The sequence below is a fragment of the Mytilus galloprovincialis genome, chromosome 9 (assembly GCF_965363235.1).
Source record: "Mytilus galloprovincialis chromosome 9, xbMytGall1.hap1.1, whole genome shotgun sequence".
NCBI lineage: Eukaryota > Metazoa > Mollusca > Bivalvia > Mytilida > Mytilidae > Mytilus > Mytilus galloprovincialis.
In genome coordinates, this window is record NC_134846.1 from 71,349,782 (window position 1) to 71,377,434 (window position 27,653).

The window sequence follows — 27,653 nt, forward strand, 5'->3', positions numbered from 1 at the left end:
TTATCCCGCAGCTCATCTGGATATTATATATATATATACACATCCTTCCTTAAACATTAATGAAACAATGGGTGTGCATTACACCGTCTGGTGAGACGGAAATTCTCGCTTAATTTAAGTAAGTGATTGTACGAGATTTAAACAAGTAGAACACAATGGTTAACATAAAAATTCACAGATTTTATACAAAAATAGCATGTTTACTACCTTTTTACATTTTCTTGACAACTTTGAAAGTATTTTTTTTCTCTCACCAAAACCAGTAGTAAAAAGTACGAATCTAGCAGCTCTAGATTAATGCAGTGTGAAAAAGGGGGCGTGTCGTGCGGGTATTGGAACCCCCTTTTTTTGGACGATTAATAAATTTGAATGGGGCATATAGTTGGAACGTCTCCCTTTTTATCCTGGATTGGGACAACCCCCCTTTTTTTTAAATGGCTGGATCCGCCTCTGGCTGATTTGTATATTGGGTTCTATACTGCTATTGCATTGCAACTTTCTTTAACGAGCTCAACGTAAGTTGCGGAAATCTACAGGTGCCGGGTTTTAAGTATTATGAGACACATTGGTGCATGGCCTTTCGTCTGTTTTCTGCTCTTTGGTCTGGTTGTTTTCTCTTTGACACATTCCCCATTTACATTCTCAATTTTATTTGATGAAAAGACGGAATATTCGATGCATTTGAAAGGAAATAATCGAACAAATTATCCATTTTAAATAACACATTTAAAGAAAAAGTTGGCCAATAAATCAATATGCGATTAGTTTTGATTCTACTAGTTAAGCATCAAGTAAAACTCTATTAATTTTGAATAAAGAGTTTGACGACGAAGAAAACTTTTACCTACTTTTATACAATATAAATAACAAATGAGTTGCACTTGTATATTTTAAACATTATAAATACACCACATTACATCTGGGACAGTTAATATTACAGTCCCAGAGTAAATGCGTTTTATAATATATCGATTGGCATTGGCATTGAACAAAACAAAACAATGCAGCATGTCCTATTATATTTATCCTGTTGAGAAAATATAATAATGTCGAAGGTATATATATTGACTTTGCTTTAAACCTATCTCACGTGTCATTTCTATGTATACGTATGTAATATTTAACATGCTAATTATGCATGAGTTACGTCAGGTCAAATTGCATAGTTATCTGTCTCGACCAGATAGGTTTTCTAGAAATCAAATGTAGTTTACCGGAAATCAGACTCCTTTTATAAAAATGCGCTTCTGTTTTTGTAAAGTTTGTTTGTATTACAGAAAGTTAATTTTCTGTATGTTTATTGACTGAAAATTCTAAACGATAAACTCCTTCCTATCAATGTGATCACAAATATATTTATCAACGTTAATACAAATATTTCCCCACATGTGCGGTGCATGTACACACGACAACACGATTAAAATGTCCTCACGACCCATAAGACCTGTTGAACGACAGCGAATGAGACCATGGCTCGAGAACCTCCTTAACAATAGATCTGTTGATGGTCTAAAATGGACCGACCAGAAAATGAAAATATTTGAAATTCCATGGAGACATGGATCTAGACATGGCTGGAATCAAACTAAGGATGCAGACTTGTTTGAGAGATGGGCTAAACACACAGGTAGGTCAATTTTCTCGTGCATGCTATGATTATAACTTTTTGTACATGCTTTGGTTGATATAACTTTCACGTCCATGCTCTGGTTAATATTACGTACATTCTCATACACTCAGCATTGTTTTGGTTATGTCACTTTCTCGTACATGCTTTGTTTATACTTTCTCGGGATATCAAAAGTATTATATATATATGAATAAAAAAGATATATGGATACCAACGTCCATGAGACAGCAACCTCAACGATAAATACAACAAAAAAGGAAATGTACGTCCTTTACTACAAGTATTTGCCATTTACCACAAATCCGTTCCCAGATATGTTGCAAAAAAAGGGGGAGTCTTAAGTTTCTTTTGTCAAAATTGTTGTCAAAAAATGATAAAATGAATAAACAAACGACCTTTATTGAAAATATGATAACCTCATAGGTCTTATCCGTAGTGAACAACCATTTTAAACATAAAAGGGGAGAGGTTATAATTGACTTAGAAGATTAGCAACAATCAAATAAGTCCCTTAAATAAATATACATAATGCATTTAAATAAACATCCATCCCCATTATTTAGTGACGGATTCAGGGGGGAAAAGATGATAAAGACGTGATTTCATAAGAATAATCACACCCTTTACTTCATAAAAAATGGGGGAAATATTCAGTTTTGACTGGTTAAGATTATTTTTTTTATATATAATTGTAGTTGAGAAAAAGAAAAGAAAAGTGTGTCCATCTGTTTGAAAAAAAATCAAACCAATATAAAAAAGGACCCCCTTTTTTAAATTAAATGTTTGTTCTCCCCAATCTTCAAACACGATATCATACGAAAAGATGTATTTAAAAGCATAAAACCTTAAACAAATGTGCATATTTGACTGAACTAGTCAATCCGACGGTTCGTCACAAATCTTGAAACTAATTAAAGGCTTGAAATGTTATATTTACATATATATATATATGTGTAAATGTTAAATGTTTTGTAGATATGTGTCTCATAAGCCAATCTTATGACTGGGTACTGAGTGTTTTAATGTATATTTTTAATATTTCATTGTATAATGTTCAATCAGTATGTGACACAATAATAAAATAAAATGTATTTATTATTTAAAGTCCTTAAAACAATGAATTTTAATAATGATCAAGAATATGTTGAATAATTACAACAATCAGGATATGTTTACAGGCATGTGTCTCTGAAAAACCCAACAATTATCAAATGTTTATTTGCTATTTTTTACTAGAGACAATGCCATCGGATTGTCCGAATAATGTGATCCTGTAGGTGCCTTCAAAGTTTTAAGTAAACCAAATGTAATGCCAAAAAAGTCCTTTCAAGTTCGTCCAGTTGAAACGATGAATTTAAAAATTCAAAACATAATTTTCTAGTTCAAAACATTTACGGGTAAGTGCGATTTTTAACCTTTGTCTAAGATTGAAACTAAACTGTTTTGGTTATAAATGTCAAATATTTTTTCCAGATTATTATCAGATATCCATTCATATATTCAAGTTCTGATTTTTCTAATTTTCATAAAATTGGCGTATGCAATTCTGTCTAATTTAAAAAAAATAGAGCCAGGTTCTAAAGAACAGTTTTATTTTATTTTGTTTTTAAAAAGAATGCTTTTTTGTGCACCTAAGTACATCTTGTACTTTCCTTAAAGTTTGGTCTGTCCAAATAATATTTGAGGTAACATTTTGTATATCATCTGTATACCAGTTGAAATTAACCTTCATTCAGGGAATCGATCTTTATTTTACAATTTGTTGAACTTCATAATTTTTTTTGTCGACCATTTTTTGCTCGCAATGATCTTTCTACACTATTTTATTTATATTTTCTATTTTTTTATTATTTTTTTATTCGATTTTATTCTTATTCTTAAATTTTCAAAACGGAATTTCTGTTTGAAAATTTAAAATCAGGAATTAAAAAGCCGCAAAATATGGGTTCCATTAATCAAAATGTTTAGTTTAGGAGACACTGGACGAAATATTCAAAATTCATTAAAATAATTGAAAATTTGTGCTGCAAAAAAATAAAGATTAATCCATAGAAATTCTCAGTATTCCATTGAAATTTTCAAAATTCATTACAATAATGGACAATTTGTGCTGCAAAACAAAATAAAGATTAATTCATAGAAATTCTCAGTATTCCATTTTTTTATTTATAAAATTAGGCTTATTTCAATATTCTGTCGAAGACATCATATTGCCTTTATTTCATGTTCCGAGGAAATATATTCATAATAAAAATACAGAATAATGACCACCAGATATTTAATATCTAGTTTTCTCCTAATATTCGATGTATAAATATTTCCAGATGGCACATTTGTATAGCTGACATCGGTCGGTTTGTTGAAATTTTTTCCGTTTTAACAAATAATAAAAAAATTGTTTTAAAAAACTTATTTAGAAAATCCATTTAGAAAATCCTCCTAACATTTTTACAACACTAGTTTGGTTATCACTTTGACGCAACAATAAGAGGGAATACATATATTGAAAAAAATGTATTTTTTCCAAAAACGTATTTGTCACGGGTGTGACAAAAGAGAGTGTTGAAGAAAAAATACAGAATTTAAAAAAATATTATCAAAATTATTAAAAACTGTCACAAGAAAAAGGGAAAAGAAAATGGAAATAATTAACTGAATGCTTTTTTTTTTACAATAAATATTTTTTTTCACATAGTGACATAGTCTTCATAAGTATTTATTACAAAATGAAAATTGTATATATTATAAAGAATAATATGTTAAATGGTTTAATTTCGTATGTCCAAAATTTTGAAAAGAATTAATATAATATAATTAGTATATTGAAACATTTGTAAGGATGTTTCAAATGAAAAATAAAAAGAGGCGAACAAGACAACAACCCCTCTTTATTGTCTAGCATTCCTTCTAGTGTTCCCCAAAATACAAACTCAGTGGAAATGCTCACAATGGCTGCTTTTACTTAAAAAAAGTATAGTCTTTAGTCTGTTCCTGGAAGTATTATATTGTCAATATAATACTTCAATGGTCTGTTTTCTGATATTACAGGACGATTTGAAAAAGGAAAGCCGAATCCAAAGAAATGGAAGGCAAACTTTCGATGTGCATTGCATAGTTTGACGGACGTCAAAGAAGTCGCCCCCAGGAAAACTGACAGAGAAAGTAAATGTACCAGAGTGTACCAGTTTGTGGATGATAACAAACAGAAAGAGTGTGGTGGGTACTTACATGGTTCAAGTTAACTCTTTTTTTTTTTTTACATTTAAGATGAAGTAGTATACAAGTTCAGCATATACAAATAATAATTCTAACATAGCTTTTAGACTTTATGGGTTATACATTTTATGTCTAATGTCTAATGTCTAATGTTTAACTTTAATCGAAGAGAGTTTTGTATGCCTCCAATTTTTTGTTATCCAATTTATGAATGAACAGGCCTCATTTTATTCACAGCGTAATAAAAATTTTCACTTTTTGTTTACTTTAGAGGGACGCCGGCCGTACAGACGACGAAAGTTGTCATCAGAATCTGACATATCATCTAAGTATAGTGCAGACAGTTGTATAACATCCTCGCCATCAAGCACGACGAAATACACGAGCGATGATGATGTGTCCTCTTCATCTCCTGAATACAGCATTACTAGAGATGCAAAGAAACGAAAGATGGATGAAGATCTTACTAAACATTCCAGTTATAAGAAGTACACGTGTATTGAGAAAAATGATGTAAAATCAAGTAAATTAAAATACAGTCCACAACACGCAGCATTCCAAGAATCAACCAAAGATCAAATCTCACCACTACCAGATTCTACATCTCAACTAGATTTCAACATTCTTCTGGTATGTTGACAGAAAAGATCAGATTCAAGTTAGACATAAAATACAGAAGATAATGATGTGAACCCCTTAATTTCCCCAATTCCCTAACTAAACGGGTAGGTGTTTTTTTTCTCCAAAAAGAGGTAAGGGCCAATTTCCTCAAAATATTAACACAATCCTTCGCCCATGCATGGGCTTTTTATAATAACGTCATTTCAAAAAGAGGTTATGGAGCCAATTTCCCAAAATTTTAATCCAATCCTTTTCCGGCATGGGATTGTTGTAATAATGTCAATTTAAAAGGAGGTATAGACCAATTTCCTCTAAACTTTAACCAAATCCTTCTGCATGGGATTTTTGTGATGATGTCAATTCAAAAGGAGGTATATATAAGGGCCAATTTCCCCACAATTTTAATCCAATCCTTCGCTGGCATGTGCTCTTTATACTAAAGTCATTTCAAAAGGAGGTATAAGGGCCAATTTTCCCACAATTTTAATCCAATCCTCATCTACATGGGTTTTCATATTGAGGTCATTTTCTAAAATTTATAGAAAATGTGACCTAGATACAAATGAATTCATTTTAATTCCGAAAGATCAGAGGATCTTATATTTGATTTGCAGGAAACAAAAATAAAAAAATAAAATAAAAAAGGAGCAAACATGAACACAAGAAGTTTTGTTAAATGTAAGAAACAAAAACTGGTGTACGTAAAACTACTGTGGTGTTATTGTTTTTTTTTAATTTTCGGGAAAAGTTGTCAGCTATTTTAATGCCCTTTTTAATTTATATCAATAGTTGCTAGTTCAAATACGACTCTTTTAGATTAAGTTATTGAAAACGCACTTTTTCAAAAAAGCAAAGAGCATTTTATGAAATTCTGTCAAAACTATGACCAACATGTCGAGATTGGTTGATAACATTTTGGTTTTCCTAGATTATTTCTTGAAAATCACTTGCCCTACTTACATGTATGTTAGTTGTTACAAGTTTTTTTTTTTATTTGATAAAAAGTTTAATATTATATCCCTTTGTTATCATGTTGGTTTCTTACTCACGTTTTAGTATATAATGATATGGTCAGAACATTTTGAAAACTAAATAAGGCAAAGGATCAAGTGCATTTTTATTCAAATTTTCTTGTGGAAGTAGACATTTTTCCTTATTTAATAATGTTGCCCAATATTTTTAGGATGGTATAAAAAAGGAACGTATAGACACTGAAGTTACAGAAATCACTCTGCCGTTCAAACCAACACTTGGAGATAACTTTGGTGAGCATACACTTTGTTGTTGTTACTCCCGACTTTTAAATTAAAAATAATAAAATATTTTTATTTCCAAGCAAATGACGACTCCAATTACAGTTTCTCAATACACCATTCCACAATTGTGCAAGGCGGTGAAGCACATACTGTTCTAATAGCATACAATTGCATTGAATACATGTTGAGGAAATGGCTATGCAAAATTGCAATTTTTCAGAATTCTCGTCATCGCCAAATTGGTCAATTTCAGCACTTCTGAAACGGCTGGCCAGTTCAGGATGTTGATTGTCTGTGTAGATTTTTGAGGTAGATTTTAATTTAATTTTTAAATTTCAATTTTAAAATAAAAAAAAATAATAATAAAACCAACGATTTTTATACCATTGTATTTTTCAACTTACATAAATAATAATACTCTAACATCTATTCCTTTTTGTCAGATAAATTTATTAATAAAATTAGTTTGCATATTTTTCTTATATTTCTAATGAAATAAAATTGATACAAAGTTATAATTAAATAGTATAATTTTTTTTTCAGAGATAGAAATAGACCGAGGAGTTTTTCCCAACCATATGAGTGGGTTTATAATGATTCAAACTTCAGGGTGTATTAATGGATTTACAGGACCAAGTGCAATAGATTCAGGTTAGTCTCAAAGATAAAGGACTGCTCAACTTATTTCATAAATATCACAAAATAAAACTTATTTCATAAATATTATCACAAAATAAAACTTATTTCATAAATATTATCACAAAATAAAACTTACTCATAAATATTATCACAAAATAAAACTTACTCATAAATATTATCACAAAATAAAACTTACTCATAAATATTTTCACAAAATAATAGAATTCTACTATTTATTTATATATTTACAGTGAATGCTAAATGATATGTTTTGCATCAACTCATTATCCTTTATTACAGATACCAAAACTTTTACCAGCAACTTTTCAAGTGATTTTAAGGTATGTTGACATCTTCTCACATTCTTGTGTTTTAAAAAATAATGTATGGTGCAATTATGTCCAAAAGCCACGTTCGTCCAGTCGCCATTTCTGTTTATTAATTCGAGAATAATTGGGAAGGGTTGATCACTATAAATAGCGCCACATGTTCCTATATCTGTCCACTTGTTTTTCTGTCTCTAGCCAAGAATTTGTCATTCAATGCATGCATGGATGTCTAAAGTTTTAACTTAAATGTTATTTTTCCTTCCGGGAATATCGTATAATCTGGTGACGGACCCTTGATAGTCTGTTATATTTATACATGATTTTTTATACTCCGACTAATTAAGAGCTTGACATTGAATACACATGTGTCAATTGCTGAAGACCATGTGTTGCTCTTTGGATGTCGTTTTGTGTGTGTGTGTGTGTGTGTGTGTGTTGAAGCATTGTTGTCTTGTTGACGAGTATCCTATGGACATCTTTTTTATTCATACTTGTCCAAATCTTGAGAACTAACAGAATGTATTGAATAACCGGACATGATTTCCACTGAAATTCCTTTGTTGATGGCGATGTAAGAAGACAAAATACATATATTTTTAATATTTCTATTGATAATGGTAGAATAATTACAATTATGTCAACATGGGTGGTCATATGTCAAGCAACTTGGGTAGTCATATGTTGTTGCAACATAGATAGTCGACTCGTATGCTATATGGCAACATGGGTAGCCATATATTGTGGTAACATGAGTGGTCCCATTTTGTGGCAACATGGGTTGTCATATATTATGGCAACATGGGAAGTCATATGCTACGGCAACATGGATATTCATATGTTGTGGCAACATGGTAAGTCGTATGTTATGGCAACATGGGTAATCAAATGTTATGGCAACATGGGCTGTCATATGTTATGGCAATATGGGTAGTCATATGTTGTGGCAACATTGTAAGTCATATACTATAGCAACATGGGTAACCCTATATCATAGCAACATGAGAAGTCAAATGTTGCTATATTGGTAGTCATGTTGTGGCAACATGGGTAGTCAAATGTTGTGGTAACATGTGTAGTAATTTGTTGTGGCAACATTGATAATCATATTTTGTGGCAACATGGGTAGTCATACATTGTGGCAACATGGGGGATCAACATGGGTAGTCATATGTTGTGGCAACATGGGAAGTCATATGCTGTGGCAACATGGATATTAATATGTTGTGGCAATATGGTAAGTCATATACTATAGCAACACGGGTAGTCGTATACTATGGAAACATGAGAAGTCATATGTTGTTGCTATGTTGGTAGTCATGTTGTGGAAATACGGGTTGTCAAATGTTGTGGTAATTGGTAGTAATTTGTTATGGCAACATGGGTAATCATATTTTGTGGCAACATGGGTAGTCATACATTGTTGCAACATGGGTAGTCATATGGTGTGGCAACATGGGAGTCATACGTTGTGGCAATATGTGTGTCTTATATATTTGCAACATGAGTAGTCGTATTGTTAATTTTGGTGTCATTTGGTCTCTTGTGGAGATTTGTGTCATTGGAAATCATACCACTTATAATTTATACTACAAGTAATTAAAATCCAGTATCTATACTATTAGATATTAGGATAACCAGAATTTGTATCAGTGTGATCCTGTGTAATGAATGGGTTTATTTGCAAAAAGCATATACATACCATGGCAATCAAAACATATATTACAATAAACAGCAGAAAACAACACACCTAATACGATGTATCTTCATTGCTGCCTTCAGATAATTACAAAGTTGTATAGTCAGTCTTATTGGCAGCTTGATTGCACTTGAAGAATAATTGAAGTTGAGTACAATGGAATAGAATAGAATATTCTTATTCCAAATTACAGGGCCCACAAAAACATATAAATCGGATACAATGATTGAACACTTCAAGTAATTGGGACAATAATAAGACATTTAGTTATCTTATAAATATACCCGTATAAGCCTCATAAAATAATGTTTATTTACTTCAGAATAAATAAACACCCTACCATTACCATTACCAGAGACATATAAATTGATATAATACATATTATGTCTCTGCCATTGCATACAATCATGGAATAAAATAACTGACAACAAAGCATATAACAACCTCCTGTTGACCATTATCTAGAATGAATCAGCGATGTCTTTTCAATCACTTTGTAATTTAGAATCCAAACCAAAAAGTTCTTCTAAATGGGAATCCAGCGAAAGTCCGCCTCGCAAACGACTACATATGATACACTAGTTAGTGTTAAATCATTAATTGCAATACCTCCTTAACGAAGGTCGACTTAATTATTCTGAATCTTCTCCATTGTAAGGTTTTCTCTAGAATTATCATAGGTGACTTTTACTTTTTTAGGAGCCTTCTGGTATAGGTACATTCCTCAACGACTCCAGTGGTGATGATTGTTCAGTCCCAGGTAGGTGTAAACTATGTTTGCTATAATAAAATCTTAATAGGATGCAAGTCTACTCATCGGTTTGAACTTGGGACTCTTATATATTAGTATAATAGTCCCAGGTTTAAAATTTGCTTAATTGACATTGCAGCGGCTTACAATAAGCATGGTCGACATTTAAAGAAATTTTGTTCCTTTACACTTTTGTTCAGTTTTTCACTGATGTTTATATCTAGATCTAAGTATAAACTTTTGCTCTAGCACTTTCACTTCTAATAACTAACGTTACACGTCGTAGCCAAACATACTACAACAATGAGCAAAAACCATACAGTTTGTAAGCCAATTCCATTTTAAAATGGAAAACAATTATAACAGACAGCAACACACGTCAACCACTGGACTTCAGGACCCTGGCTTTGGAAAGGCACATGGAGAATGTGACCAGTCGGAGACCATCTCGTACAGAAATTGATTACAATTGCAAAACAGATTTGTTTCACAAGCATATTCCATTGTAATCCTTGAAAAATCCTAAATATAAAATTTTCATTAATGCAGGCTATTCTTTTTAATGGATTTAATTAAGCTTTACAGAGCACAAATAGCTCTATCTTATACTACATGTTCAGACCAAACAAAACCGTTTTTTGTGGAAGACTTATAAATCTTTTTAAAATATAAATTTGGAAAAAAAAATTCGCCTCCCCAGTGGCGTCTCCATTGATAGGTTCCTGGTGTTGGAACTTCTCCTTTTTGGGATGATCAATGCATTTGAATCTTGGCATACACAACATGAAGCTTCATAAAAATTTGTTTTTGTAGGTTCCACAGGCACTTCACCAGAATACACCTGTTTGTGAAGCCAACAATCGAAGGTATGTTTTATGAATTATCCAGTGCATTGCCTTGAAATGTATATTTAATTTTTGTTTATATATGTTTCCGAGTTTGGTGTTGCGCTCATTTTCCCTGAACTAGTTCTTATTTTTGTTTCTGTGTCAGCTGAAGGCCGATTCTTGGTGCCAGATTTTATAGCTGTGCTGACAACCAATTGGTGGCCCTCTGCTGTTTTCTGCTCTTTGGTCAGATTGTTGTCTCTTTAGCACATCTCAATTTTATAAGAATGCTGAAAGCAGGCCAAAATGCTAGGTTGCTGAGTATTTTTATTTTATTTTAAATCGAACCTAGTACAAATTAACACTTACACCGAAAATAATGTTGACTGAAAGTGAAAAAAATAAAATCTGTTTAAGTAGCGTCTCTGACAAAACCTACGAATTAATGAAATTTGCTATTTCAGGAAACACATCTACAGCAACAGAGAATTAAATCAAAGTTGATTGGTTTAAAGATCTTAAAACATGTTATATAATTGGTGTGGAAGAATATTTGGTAAAAGTTAAAGAAGAAGATAATTTTGTTTATATGATTATATGAAGAGTTGATGACACTACTATGATTTATCATTAAAACAGAATAAGCAAAACAGAAAGGGAAATAATTTGTTAATGTGTTCATGAACTAGCAAGGACCAGCATGGATTGTTATTCAATAGACGTGAAACAAGGATTTGAAAATAATTTGTTAAATGTTATCAAAAGAGTGAATGATCAAAAGTGAAAAAAGTCTGTAAGATGCCTATAAAGAGGAAGATAATTGCAAGATGTAAACAAGAGTTGAAGGCAATATTTCTGATGGATGTATACAAGAGTGGATAATATGTTAGATGTGAACAAGTGCAGATGATAATTAATTAGATGTGAACAAGAGTGGATTATTTGTTATATTTGAACAAGGGTGTATGATGTGTTAGATATGAACAAGTGTGGATGTCGATTTGTTAATGTGAACAAAAGTAGAAGATGATTTATAGTTAAAAGTGAACAAGAATGGACAATGAGTTGTTAAATGTGATCTGGAGTGGATGTCGATTTGTTAGATGTGACCAAGAGTGGATGTGTTAGATGGAACAAGTGTGGATGAAGATTAGTTAGATGTGAACAAGAATGGATGATGATTTGTAAGATGTGATAAGCAGTTGATTGGCACAAGACAACTTGTATGTGAAACATGATTTTTCAGTCCTCAATCTTCAGTGATCTCTTTTTTGGTTATCTGTGATATTTAATTAGAATGTTGTTGTACAGGAAAGATGAGAATTCCACAACATTATACCTGACATATCAGTGGCGGATCCAGGGGGAGGGTTCCGGGGGTTGGAACCCTATTTTTTTTTTTTGGACAATCAATGCATTTGAATGGGGACATATAGTTGGAACCCCCCCCTTTTTAAAATGGCTGGATCCGCCCCGGCATATGTGGCAAGCCATTACCCCCAAGAATCTCCAAAACTGTCCATACTTTGTTGAAGAGTATACTAAAAAGATATTGTGAAATCTGAAAATTTGATATTTGAAGTCAATTAAGGTTTAACATTACTATGAAGATTAAGGCTTGAAGTTAATTCAAGGTTAATCAAACTATTTTCATACATTTGTGTATGTCATGCACTAAAATTAAACAACATTTTAAAACCTTTACATTGCAAAGTAATTATATGTTGTAGAAACAGATGAACATGTTCAGAGTACGAAGGTTTAAACAAGGGAAAGGGCTGTATGAAAACTTTGAGGAGTCAGCTAACTGAACTGGCATTTTTGTTGATCTTGTATGATATCTTGGATTAATTTTTGAAAGTTTAAATTAAAAGATCAAATTTAAAATAGATAAAAAGAATTATGAAAATCAAAGTTTCTGGAGAGCATTTATTAATAGCAAACCTATTAAACCTTTGACAAGAAGCTCTGTGGACAATCACAGATTTGGCTGACCTTTAAAGGAATTCAAATTTAATATTTGTCAGGATACTAGTTTACAGTTAAATTATGTTCTTATTTCTTTATTGAAACCAGCTTTATGTCGGTTTTATTAGAAACTTTAATAGTGTTAAAATATTAAATTGATTAGTCATTTCCAAATCAATGAGTACCTGTACACTACTTTATTGTAAATTTGAGATATAGATAAGAATTTTCTTGTATTTCTCCATTCTTTAATGTCAACAAAAGATGTCTATGAGATAATTTTTTTTTGTTTAGGGTTTTTTTTCTGAATTTTTTGTGAACTTGCATAATTTTGTTAATTTCTATTTATCCCCATTTGTCTCTTGTAAATACACATCTCATTTGTATTCCTTTAGTACTGTTAACTTTATTATGTGTGTACATTTAAATTTTAATGATGTGATTACAAGTTGGTTTCCAATAAATAATATAAAGAAGCTTTTTACCTAATATGCATAAATACGATTAATTTTGGCCCAGACCTTTGTCTTGGGTATTACTTGGATAGCTTACTTCATCCACAGTCAGGTATTAATGGTGGACTTCATCCTTACAGCAGCAATAATCATTTGTTATGATCTGTTATCTATTTGTTCATTAAATATATTTTTTTCTGTGTTTTTTTGTATTTAATTGGAATATTTGAGATATTTTTTTAGAAGTAAAAACTCCTGCCTGATACAATCTTGTAACTCCTTAAAAAGTAGATCTGCATGAATTTTGGAAACCATCAGAAAAATGCTGTATGTATTAACTTCAAGAAAATTGGACAAGATTGGGGCTGGGGGACACCAGGTAATTTTATATCTCCTGCAGAGTGTTGCAGGTGACAAAACAAAAAATAAGCATCATCAATACTGAAGTAGCTGTCAACTATACCATGCATAAATGAATGCTGTCTTACTTTTTTTACAGATGTTGATGGAAGTTGCATACCACAGTGCAATCTGTAATTAAGGGGGGATAATCTTCACCAGTGGTTCTCATTGCTTACAAGATACAACTCAACATTATAAAGTTCCAGACTATATATCATATCATTCACCTAAAAAAAAATTCATAAAAAAATATTTTGTATGTATATTGCAATTATTAAAGTAGGCCTTCTTGCCTAGGTAAACCACTGTTAAAAGACAGAGAATAGATTAGGAATTTGGATAATATTTCCGTCAAACTTGGGAAGAACGTTAATTTTGAAGACATTCCTCTTTGATTTAATACTACCTGTACATCTTTGCATTGAAGGTATTTGAGATTTTATGTTAATCATCGTGCAGTGCATTGTTGTACAGTATCATAAAGTTTCTATACAGGTGTACAAATTCCCAGAAACAAACAAAACAATCACCTGTTTGGTGGTTACCTGCAGATCAGGTGCAAATACTAATCTATAGTTACTTTATGTATAATGATAAAACAGATAAAAACAAAATAAATGGAAATGTATTTATTAGATATTGTAAATAAATATAATATCAACATTTTGATAAAAATTCAGTTACAACAAATCATTATCTGACTTCAAAACAACAATTGCACTTTAAAACCTTTTCCATGATAACAACAAAAACAAATTTTATGTTTAGTCTGATATTTATTATTCAAAAGTGTGAATAAAACTTTTAATCTCTTCATTATTCTGAAAGTCTTTTTAAAAATAAAAACCCAAAATTGCAGAATATTTATATAATTGTTTCTAATATATTTTCTCACTATTTATTTGGATCTTCTTTACAAAATAATACTACATGTAGGTTGTACAATAATTTATTTTACAATTACAACATGTTCTATTAATTTGACTAACATCAATCAAATCTGATTTTTTTATTTTGAGGCTCTCCATTTGAAGTGTCAATTCTCCTTTTCTGTGCTGAGAATCCATTTGACATTCCTCGTCCTCCCCCTCTTGAACCTCTGCCGAAGCCTCCACCCCCTCTTGATCCTCTACCTCTAAACCCTCCTCCTCCTCTTCCACCGCCGCCACCACCTCCCCAGCTATTACCATATCCTTTGTTACTTGATTCTGATTCTAAAAGTTCTGGTAGTGCCGTAGCTTTTTGTAAAGTGTCAAAATTTGTATCTGTCCATTTTGTTGCTACATCGCTTTCAAACTCTGATGGTAAATCAAACACACTTGACTACAAAAATAAAGTATCACAAAATCATTTTATGAAAAGTAAAATATTCTAGATAAATGTCATGTCCTTCATTAATTATTCTTTCATTAGAGAAATATGTCTCTCTATCAGGAGGTAGCTTTTATTAGTACAGATCTGTTCACTGAACCCCAAAGCTTGGGTCAAAGCCCTAACTTAATATATATATTTCAAAAAGTTTACTCTATAACAAAATTTTTGGAATCAAAGGTAACTAAAATATTGAGATCAACTTGAGACTAGTACTAAAGATTTCAATGTCCACTGAACCCAAAATGTTGGGTTAAAGTCCTTATTTAAATATATATTAAATAGTTTATTTTATAATGAACAAGTGTACTTTCAGTCTAAACTTCATGGGTAAGCATGGCTGTTTTCTGCTCTTTGTTGTCTCTTTGACACATTCCCCATTTCCATTCTCAATTTTATAAGTTGGGCATACACATCATAGGCCCAACTTAAAAGTTCTGGAAGAGACATAGATATCTAAGCTACTATGTTTATAATATTTCTTATTTATACAACCCCCCACCACAATTTAAGCTCCTAATTCATTTATATATTAAATACAGTGTTGACACCAAAAGAATTTTTCAGTGTGTCTGAACTAGGAAGAGGACTATAATATTTGACATTAGTGACCCAACAAGGACACAGATAAAAATTGTTCAGATTAGTGGTTCAGACCAGGTCAATATAGATCTACATAGATTTATCAATAATGCAAACAAACATTATGTAATTACTATCTTTTATTTGGATTGTGATAACACATTTTTCATTATCTGTTTTTCGTAGAACTGTTTATTAAAATTGATTTTTAACTTTGTAAATATTGTTAAAAACATTATTCATGAACTCTCTAATCACTAAAATATATCCTACATTTACCATTGATTTTCTAAACTTTTTCTGTGTGACAAGCAGAGGTATAATATGCAATATAGGGCCAGGATAATATCAATATAATACCCAGGTAATATTCTTTCAGAATGTATTTTGATTTTTACTGGCACATTGTCTAGTGGCTTTGCACTCCAACGCTAAAGTGGTTGCTATATACCAAAATCCTATGTCAAAGGATATAGGACAGGAAAATGTCCAATATCATTTTTTTTTCACCTTGTGGCTGAAGTCCATGATCTGTGCATCATGTTCTCAATTGGTTTCATTGGGATAGAAACACACTATAAATGTTAGACACCAGTATGATGATTATTTCATTAATAGTTTCTTAATATCCATTGGCAGTTTGCAAAATATTACATTGGCATATCCTAGAGGAGAATTTGAACATTTATTTAATAATGAATATACAATCTGCTTTTTTTGCCATTGGGTAATAAGGAGATTTTCACAACACAAAGTATTTTTAGATAGTTTAGATCACATACAAGAGCAGTTGAAATCAGTTTGTGGACAATAAAGAGAAATGTTGAGCCTGCCAAGGCATGAATTTCATTAGAAATTGAACATATTTACCATTTTGTCTTTACAAAATCTCATTCGCATGGCTTTTTCTTTGATTTCCTCTGGTAACTGTTTCTCTAATGCCCTCCAAACATAACTCATTGTTCTCATTTCCATGTTTGTTGTGAATATATATGTTGTGAAACCCTGAAAGAAAGTGGAATTTTGTTAGCTCTGTAAAAATAACGTCTTCAAATTCTATTGTGAAAATACTGATTAAGACGTATAGTCTTTAAAAAGATTGCAAACTATCACAACACCATGCACTATACAGATTACTAATCAACACCAATAAATTGTCCTAAATGTGGAAAATTAATTATATCTTTACCTTTACTTATCTGTGGACTGGAGAAGAAAGGAACAATTTTGACCTTTCCTTCCCCTACATGGATATATTCTAATCTATTTGAATTTCTTAAAACTATTAAAATATATGATGCTAAAGAAGACTTTTGTCTCAAGTTTTTTCCCCCAAAATAAATCAAAACAAGTGTCATAAACTAAGAACCATATTTAGAATCATTTAATAATTGTGAAGCTAGGGAAATATGTCTGTCATCAATTGAGACACACTTGTAAATGACCAATTTATGATGATTGATTGATTTTAAATGCCACTTTCAACACTATTTTCGTGGCTACCAGTTTTTATTGGTGGAAGAAGCCAGAGTGCCAAGAGAGAACCAAGACCATTTTTAGGAAATCTGACAATCCTTGTTATTGAAGATTGGAGTGCAGCGCACCTGCCCTGTGCAGGATTCAAAATCACACCTTTAAGGGCATATGATACAGTTACAGGGGAGGTAATGACGTTGCTAACGTTAATCCGTATTTTCGCGATGTCAAACGGTGACTTATCGGGAAAGATGCAGTGTTCGGCTGATTTTTATCATTCAAACTGATTTAACTTAAAAACGAGTTCATGGACCCCTCTTTTTTAAAATGACATTTGGTTTGATTACATAAGAAGATTATGTTTACCAATTTTCATGAAAACGTGATTAATTTGAGTCATTTGTAAAAATAAAATGTACAAATTTATGCAATATTTATATAACAGATAAATTACAAATAATTTAACAAAAAACAGATCGTGTTTATCTTTTAAAACAAAAAAGTTATGTATTTCTATCGAAAGGAAAAATACGTCCACAAATCCCTATTTTTAGGAAATATCTGAAATTTGAACCTCAATTTACTCAAAAAGTAGCACATGAAGGTACATTTTTTATTACATATTTGATTTAATCAGGTAAAAAATAGCCTATATGCAAATTTTTCATCAAAATTTAAATACGGGATCAAAACTGTATCATATGCCCTTAAGTGTTGACTGGCTAGTGAAACATAAGTTGACAACTTAGATCACTTATTCACCTAGGCATATATCTATGTTGAGGACATCACACAATACAGTAGTGAAGATATCAGTTGTATCTGAACTAGCAGTTATTTGTTGTTTTTGAGACCAATTTTTCATTGGTGAAATTCCATAAAATGGACTGTCACAAATATCCTAGCTAGATAAACCGACACGAAAAACAGTTGCTTGTATTCCTTGTTTTTTGTATTTCTGGCTAGTGTGTATTGTGATAGACATGTTTAAACTGTGCAAATGCAAAGAGGTCCTTCAACAAATCAAATAGCCACACAATTCTTTTGACAGATAGTAGGACATTTAGTACTTTGCTGCACAGACCTTCTTCAATTTCTAATCATTACAAGGCCATAAACCACATGCATTATAAGAACAATTGTCAAGTAGTTTTTAAAGATTAGCAAACTTTTTGCAGACATATCTATAATAGAACTATCTGTTGTTACACCATTTAGGCATTATCTACACAAATGACGGAACCATATAGCCAGTAAAGGTATGAACACGCCCAACATTATCTACACACAATAAACAGTGGTTGTTTTTATGTCTCCATGGAATTAAATAACATTCCAACTATAATTATAACTTGTCATGCATTAAATATGAAGTAAAATGTAATTAGCATCCAGCTCTGCCGACCAACGAAAGCTATTTTTAGAAATAAGAAATAAAATTAACAGAATGAGAAATTAAGTTGGTTCTTTAATTAGTTGCTATACATTTTTTCTACAGTATACAACCTTAAATACTTCAATAACCCTGTACAATTTATCTATATAGGGGGTTTTCCTTATTGATTTTCGTTTGTATGTCTGATATAGAAGTCTGTGTTGTCCAGTATTTTTTTGTAATTCCCGGTATTAATAATCTATTATCTGATAGACAACTAAAGTTCTCCTTTTTTCTACCTTCAGCCAGTGGGCAACAATAATATCAAGGCATTCAAACCTTCCAAGTCTGACACTAGTTGTATATTTCGATATAAAGAGGTCAAGGACAGACTTATCATTATGAGAAGAGATTTGAGGTGAAGTGGACACTTGATTATATTTCATTGCACTCTATTACATATCTCACCACATATAGCTTTTTGTGCAGATTGGGCTTTTAAGAAATTACAGATCAATCAATCTTTCAAATTTTACTATGTTGGTATACAAGAAATTATGCTTAGAAATGAGGTCATTTTGTATTTGGTGATGTTATCCCTATATTGACTTAATCATTTATTGCAGAATGTGTTGGTGCAAATAGGTGAACCAAGTTTGTGACCATGGCATTGCTGACAGACATTCCAACCTTTTTTATGAGGACACACTCCCTCCAGATGGTGGTGTATAAAAATAACAAACTTTAAAAAATTCCAACTTTGTACATTAGATTCAACATATATCTAAAGGAATCAATAAAAAAAATCATTTTTTTTAAATAGGCATTTAGATAGAACCAAGGATTTATATAGTAAGTATAACTATACAAATCCTTGATTGAACCAAAGTTAAAAAGCCAATGAATTATCTAAGAAAGTAAAATTTCCAAATTATTGTGATTTTTTTAAAACAAATTCATAAATGTACTATAATATTATGTTACAAATTAAATACAGGTACTTAGTTTATTGAAATGGAACAAGTGTCTGATTAAAGTCAATAATAATGTTACTCATAATCAATAGACAACTAAAAATAGACCATACAACAGGTCACCCTGTACAGTGAGTGTCCCAGCTACGATTTTCTGAAAATCTTGTTTGTGAAATAGTTTTACCTGTTCTGACCTACTTTAAAGTTATATCTACATTTACCTATAAGAGGACTTATTAGATTTTAAAGAATTGTATTTCCTGAATACAGGCTCGGTTGATTTTACAAAGCATGAGCTTACAGTTTTTTTTTAAATAATTCAATCCGGGACAAGTATACATTACAATTTCTAGCTAATGTTCTTATATAAATTTAAGAAAATTTCAAGTGACATGGTTTAATGAAGTGAAAAGTTGCTAAATAGACATGACATTAATTATTCAGATTTTCAATTTTAGAATTTTTTTCTCAAGTTGTGTCTCTATTTATATTATCAACCTGAAATATTCAGCAAAAAACAAATTTAAAGACATACACCAACATGACCAGTACAAACTAGTCATTGACAATTTCAATCCATTTCATACAGCATCTGGAAGCCTCAAATTAAAACAAAACAAACATTTGAACATTCAAAGCTTAAGTACCAATGACGAAATTTCTTTGGTCTATAACAATTAAAATTCCGATTCATCATTTTTCTGTATAATATAAAATAGTTCAAGGATAATTTTTCAGAAAATAAAGGACAGATTCTTTTGAATGGCAAATGAAAAAGTAGGCTCCAATAAGTATATAAAAGCAGAAATTGCAAGACCATGTTTTAGAATGAGAAACTCCCTAAATATATCAGATAAACCAGGTGCTCCGCAGGGCGCAGCTTTATACGACCGCAAAGGTCGAACCCTGAACAGTTGGGGCAAGTATGGACAAAACATTCAAGCGTGATACAGCTCTGAATTTGGATTGTGATCAAATTTTTGACATTATATGTTTTTTTTTTACACAAAACAAATGTCAAGATTTTACAAATCAATTAAAGATTTCTTCAAACTTTTTAAATCTAAAATTAAATAGTTGACACAGCATAGGTTTCTGACACAGAATGAATGTGGTCTAATGAACTTAAAAGTTTTTTTTTTGCCTTTGAGCAATTCACTATGCTGTTGAATATTAATCCTCTCAAAAAAATGTTTGAAGAAATTTTCTTTTTATTTATGAAATCTGAAATGAGAAAAATTTAAACCCCCCCCCCCTTTTTTTCACATCCCTGTTTCCCTTTTTCCAAAACTGATATCAATTCAAATTTCTAATGGAGTTTGCAACAATAACTACTCTTTTAAATACATCATAAGATATTAAAATGTAAAATAAAGTGCTTGTTATCACTGAATGGTAAAGATTGGTTGGTAGTAAAAGTGAATATACATTGTTTATTGTATAAAACAATAAAAAAAAACTTCATCAGCAACATTTTATATTGGCAAATTTCCAATGAAGTTATTTACATAAAGTTATTGGCAAATAAAAATAGAAAATGACATCATAGTCATGTCTGGCAAATGTCCAACATACATTATCTAAAAACATTTTAGATAAGATAAGGAAAAAAAGCTTCATCAGCAACATTTTATATTGGCAAATTTCCAATGAAGTTATTTACATAAAGTTATTGGCAAATAAAAATAGAAAATGACATCATAGTCATGTCTGGTAAATTTCCAACATATATTATCAACTACTATTCTATACAAAGAAAGATAACTCCAATTGAAAATTAATTGCTATTGCACAATATTGTGCAATTAGATATTTCTTGCTATTGTGCAATACTGTGCAATTGAAAATTTCTTGCTATTGCACAATACTTGATATGGAATCCTGATTTGGACCAACTTGAAAACTGGGCCCATAATCAAAAATCAAAGTACATATTTAGATAAAGCATATCAAATAAGCCCAAGAATTTAATTTTTGTTAAAATCAAACTTAGTTTAATTTTGGACCCTTTGGACGTTAATGTAAACCAATTTGAAAACGGGACCAAAAATTAAGAATCTACATACACAGTTAGATTTGGCATATCAAAGAACCCCAATTATTCAATTTTTGATGAAATCAAACAAAGTTTAATTTTGGACCCAGATTTGGACCAACTTGAAAACTGGGCCAATAATAAAAAATCTAAGTACATTTTTAGATTCAGCATATCAAAGAACCCCAAGGATTCAATTTTTGTTAAAATCAAACTAAGTTTAATTTTGGACCCTTTGGACCTTAATGTAGACCAATTTGAAAACGGGACCAAAAATTAAGAATCTACATACACAGTTAGATTCGGCATATCAAAGAACCCCAATTATTCAATTTTTGATAAAATCAAACAAAGTTTAAATCTGGACCCTTTGGGCCCTTTATTCCTAAACTGTTGGGACCAAAACTCCCAAAATCAATACCAACCTTTCTTTTATGGTCATAAACCTTGTGTTTAAATTTCATAGATTTCTATTTACTTATACTAAAGTTATGGTGCGAGAACCAAAAAAAAATGCTTATTTGGGTCCCTTTTTGGCCCCTTATTCCTAAACTGTTGGGACCTAAACTCCCAAAATCAAACCCAACCTTCCTTTTGTGGTCATAAACATTGTGTTTAAATGTCATTGATTTCTATTTACTTAAACTAAAGTTATTGTGCGAAAACCAAGAATAATGCTTATTTGGGCCCTTTTTTGGCCCCTAATTCCTAAACTGTTGGAACCAAAACTCCCAAAATCAATCCCAACCTTTCTTTTGTGGTCATAAACCTTATGTCAAAATTTCATAGAGATTTCTATTTACTTAAACTAAAGTTATAGTGCGAAAACCAAGAAAATGCTTATTTGGGCCCTTTTTGGCCCCTAATTCCTAAAATGTTGGGACTAAAACTCCCAAAATCAATCCCAACCTTCCTTTTGTGGTCATTAACCTTGTGTTAAAATTTCATAGATTTCTATTCACTTTTACTAAAGTTAGAGTGCGAAAACTAAAAGTATTCGGACGACGACGACGACGACGACGACGCCAACGTGATAGCAATATACGACGAAAAATTTTTCAAATTTTGCGGTCGTATAAAAATTATAACAGCAGGTGCAGAAAGTATGTCCCTTAGAAGAATCTGTGCAAGAATACTGTCAAGTTGTTTTCAATGAGCATGAATCATCTAAAACATTTATTTACAAGTGTCAAAGTCCGTGTTTTGGTATTGGTAAACCCTAAAATCATTGAAATTAGAATTAAATAGCAAGTACACATTTCATTGTCCTGTAGAAGACTCAGTGCAAGTTTGGTTGAATTCTGAAAAGCTGTTGTCAAGGAGATTAACAAAGAGTGATATGGATTATAGACAACACCTACAACAATGCAGACTACAGACTACAGACTACAAAGCAAGCAGACCAAGCAGTCGACAGTCTAGACAGATACCTAGAAGTGATCCTTAAATGTTGCCACAAGCCACCATTAAAATTTCTCTCTGTATCATCTCATCACTAAATATATAAGTGCTTTTTTTTATGAAAATAGTGGAGTATAAAAGTAAAAAAAAAAAATGGAAGTTGACCTGTATTTTTTAGTCATAACATTCCTGTAAATTTTAACCTCTTTGGTTCAGTGGTTCTCTTTGTATAATCCAGAAACCACATAATAAACCATATTTTCCGAAAGTTATAAAGGAACCATTCAGAATCAATAACAGTGAAATCAATGTAAATCATTCAAAATATTTTATTCATGTTTGAACATTTTTTTGTCTAGTGGATTTTTTTAATTGTTGAAATTTACTTCGAAATAAAGGGATCGTTTTATATCTGTACGTACCCCCATTCAAAGAGAATAATGTCATCAGCAAGTTATAACCTTGCAAACCAAACCAACTAGTGAACTACCCAATATAAAAAAACCAAGGACATAAAAAAGGTCAAGAACTAAAGATCAATTATTTTTAGTATTTTTAGCTTAGCTATCAGTGTATGTATCATGGCTACCTTTTATTATATTGTCAGTAAACAATATGAACTAGATTGTACTTATGTTTTGTCAACAAAAAACTCATGACTGCAAAAAAAATATACTTGAATAAATAGAATTACAAAGAAGTTAAATTTAAATACATGTATATATTTCTAATATTTTGTTTGTAATTAGATAAAATAGAACTAGTCCTTTATATAAATGTAATGAGAGAAGATTTACTGGTATGTCAATGAGACAGCAAATTAAATAACAAAAATAACCAAAGACATCTAAAGGGTAACATACACTTCAAAACAATAAATGAGAGTCCTTATACAATTTGTCAAAGTCTAGATTATCCAGACATTACATTGTACAGACTTTATAAAGTTTTGAATAGATTTAATGATTTCCTGTGTACTTCATAATGTGGCACATACAACAAGTCTCTTTTGATGTGCAGAAATATAAACCCATCTCAAATTGTTCTCTTAAAGCAGAGCAATTCAATTTCAATTTTTTATCAAAAACTATATAAATAGTAATGTAGTATTTATATTCTCTAAGTCAGGTTTTCATACAAATGACCTCTAAGATTAACTGGTTTATAGAAATTTTCCCTATCAAACAATTAGACCATTGCTAGTTGGTGCATCTGTATGGCTGTGTGGGAAGTAAAAAAAATAGCAGCCACTTCCTGTTGGAATGGGGACCTTAGAAGCCTATGCCCCATGTTGGGTTAATGCCACAAATGCTGCACATTCAAGAAAGTACCCTTGGAGCAACTCTTTGAAGGTTCTGTTTGTGACCTGTTACTGCCCTTATCGAACATACCTCACTTATTTATCAGTCACAGTCCACCCCTTTACCACAGTTGACACCTACCTTGAAGGACCAACCTATTGTGTTTATTTTGTATTTGGTCTCTTCCTGAATATGCTTGAAAAATCCCTATTGCACTTAAATATTTACAAAATCTTCTCATAAAAATACTTCTTTACAAGTTTTTCAGGAAAACATCTTGATTCTCTTCAGTTTTTACATCTATAAATAAACTGATTATATATTGAAGTATATCCCTTCTTGTCTACAATGAAAGATTTCAAATAAAGCTTGTGAATCCTCGCTTCTCATTTGAGCTGTCTGATTATATATAATTTATTTGCCTCCTGTTGGAGAGTATGAAACAAAGCAAAGACAATTACAATTAATCATATACAAACAACCCGAGTTATGATTTACACAGAGACAGTCAATAAAGACGAGATCACGACGAAAAGTTCAATTATTTACATATGTTCATTACAGTTTGAAGATAGTTTATGTACTTCTAGCAGCAGTTGCGGTTCTGTAACAATTTACAAGAATTGTAGATAAAGTTCACACACGTGAAGTTAAACTGTTCACGTTCTTTATTCTGTAGATCAAAATCGGTGTCACAGGCAAGAATACAATTAAGCAATTTATTGACAGTCATATTTCCTAAGTGAACACTAAATGTAATCGGGTTTATGTCTATAACACTCCTCCAAAATTGATCTCGAGCATTAACTGTATAGTCACATGATAGTATCGCATGAGTACAAGGATCATCAAAAAGTTTACCACATTTATCGCACAGTATTCTGTTGTTTTGTAAGTTCTCGCGTATAAGACAGCACGTTGATGTTACAAAATGGGCCTGTCTGCGCATCAGTGGGTGACGTAGTGCAAAAGCTTGTGAATCCTCGCTTCTCATTTGAGCTGTCTGAGATAAAATCAAGTATTCACATTCAACTGCTTTTATTTTTTTTGTATAAGATTTTTCCTCATTTTTATACTTTTTTAAACATGTGTAACATACAATGGAGTTTTGAAATTTTTCCATATTTGGTGTGAAAATGCAAAATCTTTTCCTATAATTATATTGTTCTCTATCAAGTGCTGGTTTTGAACTGAAATTTTGGGTCATTGCACAGTAAGTCCTAATGATTGCTTCAAACAGCAGAATATATTTTGTTGCATTTTAAACAAGAGGCTGTCAGAATTACAGCAAACAGGATTTTCCTGCTTGATATTAATATTTACAAATTATGACCCCCAAACAGGATCCGGTAAAACAAATAAATTTGTAGGGTTCAGAAATAGAAATGTCAAGTTTCACAAAAGTCTTTTTGCTACTCAAAGGTCTACAACTCAACAGCGATATATTGTAAGCTAAAATTGTGAAAATCTAACTTGACCGTCATTTGGTCACAGGAAACAACATATCTAACTTTGAAAAGATTTTTGTAAAATTGTTTTCATGTTATTGCACAGACAGCTGTCTAATTATCACAAATAGGAAGCAGCTCCTGTTTTAACGCCAGTGTTTTATTACAACAAAATTCATATATGGTCATGTGGCAAAAGTTTACCTTAAATACAGTTGAAAAGGAAGCTATCAATTTCTTCATTTAATAGAAAAAGTAAATACTAAATGGCTGCACAGCTAGTACAATCAATAAATTTTGTACTTTGGAAAACAAATATGGATTTCTGATTTTTTCTCGCACTTTGAGTACCATCTTTGGGTGAAACACAAAATGTAGATAAAATGTAAACAATAATTGGACTTTTGTAATCTGATCATTTTTATATAACTGTTTTTCCTAAATATCAACTATATCTATTTCAATTCAAAAAGAATTTTGCAAACTTTGATAAGATTCTATTTATATATATTCTTTTTTTAAACTGCAATCTAGTTCATCAATTCAGTCCAAAAATACAAATACGTAAGATTTAGTGTAGAATAATGAAAAGATTCATTCAGACTATGCATTAGTCAACTGTTATGAGGTCATGTTACAATTACATAAGTACTTAACAAAGGCAAATCTTTTCTATATATAGAACAATGTGGGTGTTCAGACATATTTATTTGTTTTTATAAATAAATCGGAAATTTGACTAGTAAAAATAACTAGAAGGGAATTTACTAACACATGGCGCACAATAACAAATATAATTCTATATTTATAGACTATGCTTTCTCCCAGTTTAATTATAGATGAACTATAAAAAGATGTTCCAGTTTCCTGAAAATAAGTCAAGTAAGTCGATATTTGATGCAAGTGTTGGTACTTTTAACCATATTTTTAGTATCAGGAAATTTATTCTGGTATAATATATGTACATAAATATTTAGCACTTGAAAATCTTCAGCTGTGTGAAATGATTTGTATGCTAAGAACACAGTTCTTAGAATATCAAAAGACTTCCTTATTCTTATTCCTATTGACTGACTGATCTGGTTTACTATGATTATTTCTCTTCATAGAGCTATAGTTGATTGTTATTCTGTCCCTGCATTATGAAAACCTTCTTTACAAATTAGTTTTCAGCTGAAGCCACAATTTAACCTCGTAAAAAATCAACAAGTTAGTAGCTACAGAAGCTCAACTGCACTGACATAAAATTTCATTTCTGTTATGATTTGGCTACATTTGAAATTATAAATTTTAATATTTAAGTTTCCGTTTATGCCAGTAATAAAGTTAAGACAAACATAATAATAATTGGGGATGTATCCATGGGACACAGATGATGCCCTGAACAATGTCACAAAGAGACATTAATCAAGAACAGTAAAAGTGATGCTACCCAAAATTGTACTTGGTCTTAGTTTTGTGGTAATAAGCATTGTGTTTTAGTTTCATTACATTTGATTTGGTTGTTAAAAACTTGATTTAAGAGAATGGAATGCATTTTGAGACATACAGATGCATGGACAAACAGACAAGGTAAACCTTAATGCCTTCTCTGATACGACGTGATCGTAAAAATAGATGTATTTAGCCGAACAGTTTGATCTTTTTACTTGTTTCAAGCTCTTGGACACATACCATGATCCCATTCTTAATTTTATTAACAGATAATTTTTTATATCATAACAATAATAATGATTGAAAAGCCTAAATATTTAAAGCCATTGAAAGACACTGAAATAGGGTGTATCTATAAATTTGTTTTATAAGATAGCCATTATATTGATTCAAATTTGTGATAAGATGATGCAATATCAATCTACAACCAACTAAAAAAAAACTAACACTTGTTAATGAGTAAACT

At 31.1% G+C, this 27,653-nt stretch overlaps 2 protein-coding genes across 4 annotated transcripts in view; one reads left to right on the plus strand and one right to left on the minus strand.

Moving 5' to 3' along the window:
* The first annotated feature begins 1,162 nt into the window (after positions 1-1,162).
* On the plus strand, positions 1,163-13,586 carry LOC143045827 (interferon regulatory factor 1-like). 3 transcript variants are annotated; one of them, XM_076218612.1, is made up of 9 exons: positions 1,164-1,627; positions 4,679-4,846; positions 5,118-5,476; positions 6,651-6,732; positions 7,267-7,374; positions 7,663-7,703; positions 10,087-10,147; positions 10,952-11,004; positions 11,430-13,586. In XM_076218612.1, exons 1-8 carry the CDS (start codon positions 1,387-1,389, stop codon positions 10,987-10,989), a joined length of 1,098 nt encoding a protein of 365 aa, XP_076074727.1. In that variant the 5' UTR covers positions 1,164-1,386; the 3' UTR covers positions 10,990-11,004; positions 11,430-13,586. The 3 variants fall into 3 exon arrangements, with proteins under 3 accessions (XP_076074728.1, XP_076074727.1, XP_076074726.1); XM_076218613.1 differs by lacking the exon at positions 10,952-11,004 and having other exon boundaries at positions 1,163-1,627; XM_076218611.1 differs by lacking the exon at positions 11,430-13,586 and having other exon boundaries at positions 7,663-7,704; positions 10,085-10,147; positions 10,952-11,005.
* Positions 13,587-14,404: 818 nt separating this feature from the next.
* Positions 14,405-27,653, minus strand: part of LOC143045826 (nucleolar RNA helicase 2-like) — a 49,191-nt gene continuing 35,942 nt past the window's right edge. The window contains exons 13-14 of the mRNA XM_076218610.1: positions 16,614-16,748; positions 14,405-15,113 (exon numbers count right to left, since the gene is read on the minus strand). Coding sequence (XP_076074725.1) covers positions 14,781-15,113; positions 16,614-16,748 — 468 coding nt within the window. The 3' untranslated portion in view covers positions 14,405-14,780. The remainder of the gene's footprint in view (positions 15,114-16,613; positions 16,749-27,653) is intronic.

What these genes read in the sequence shown, in the direction of transcription:
- LOC143045827 (XM_076218611.1), top strand. Translation starts at nt 1,387, where the DNA reads ATGTGCGGTGCATGTACACACGACAACACGATTAAAATGTCCTCACGA. An exon ending in TAGATTTCAACATTCTTCTG is followed by an intron (nt 5,477 to 6,650) that starts GTATGTTGACAG and finishes CAATATTTTTAG; the next exon opens with GATGGTATAAAAAAGGAACG. An exon ending in TGATGATTGTTCAGTCCCAG is followed by an intron (nt 10,148 to 10,951) that starts GTAGGTGTAAAC and finishes TTGTTTTTGTAG; the next exon opens with GTTCCACAGGCACTTCACCA.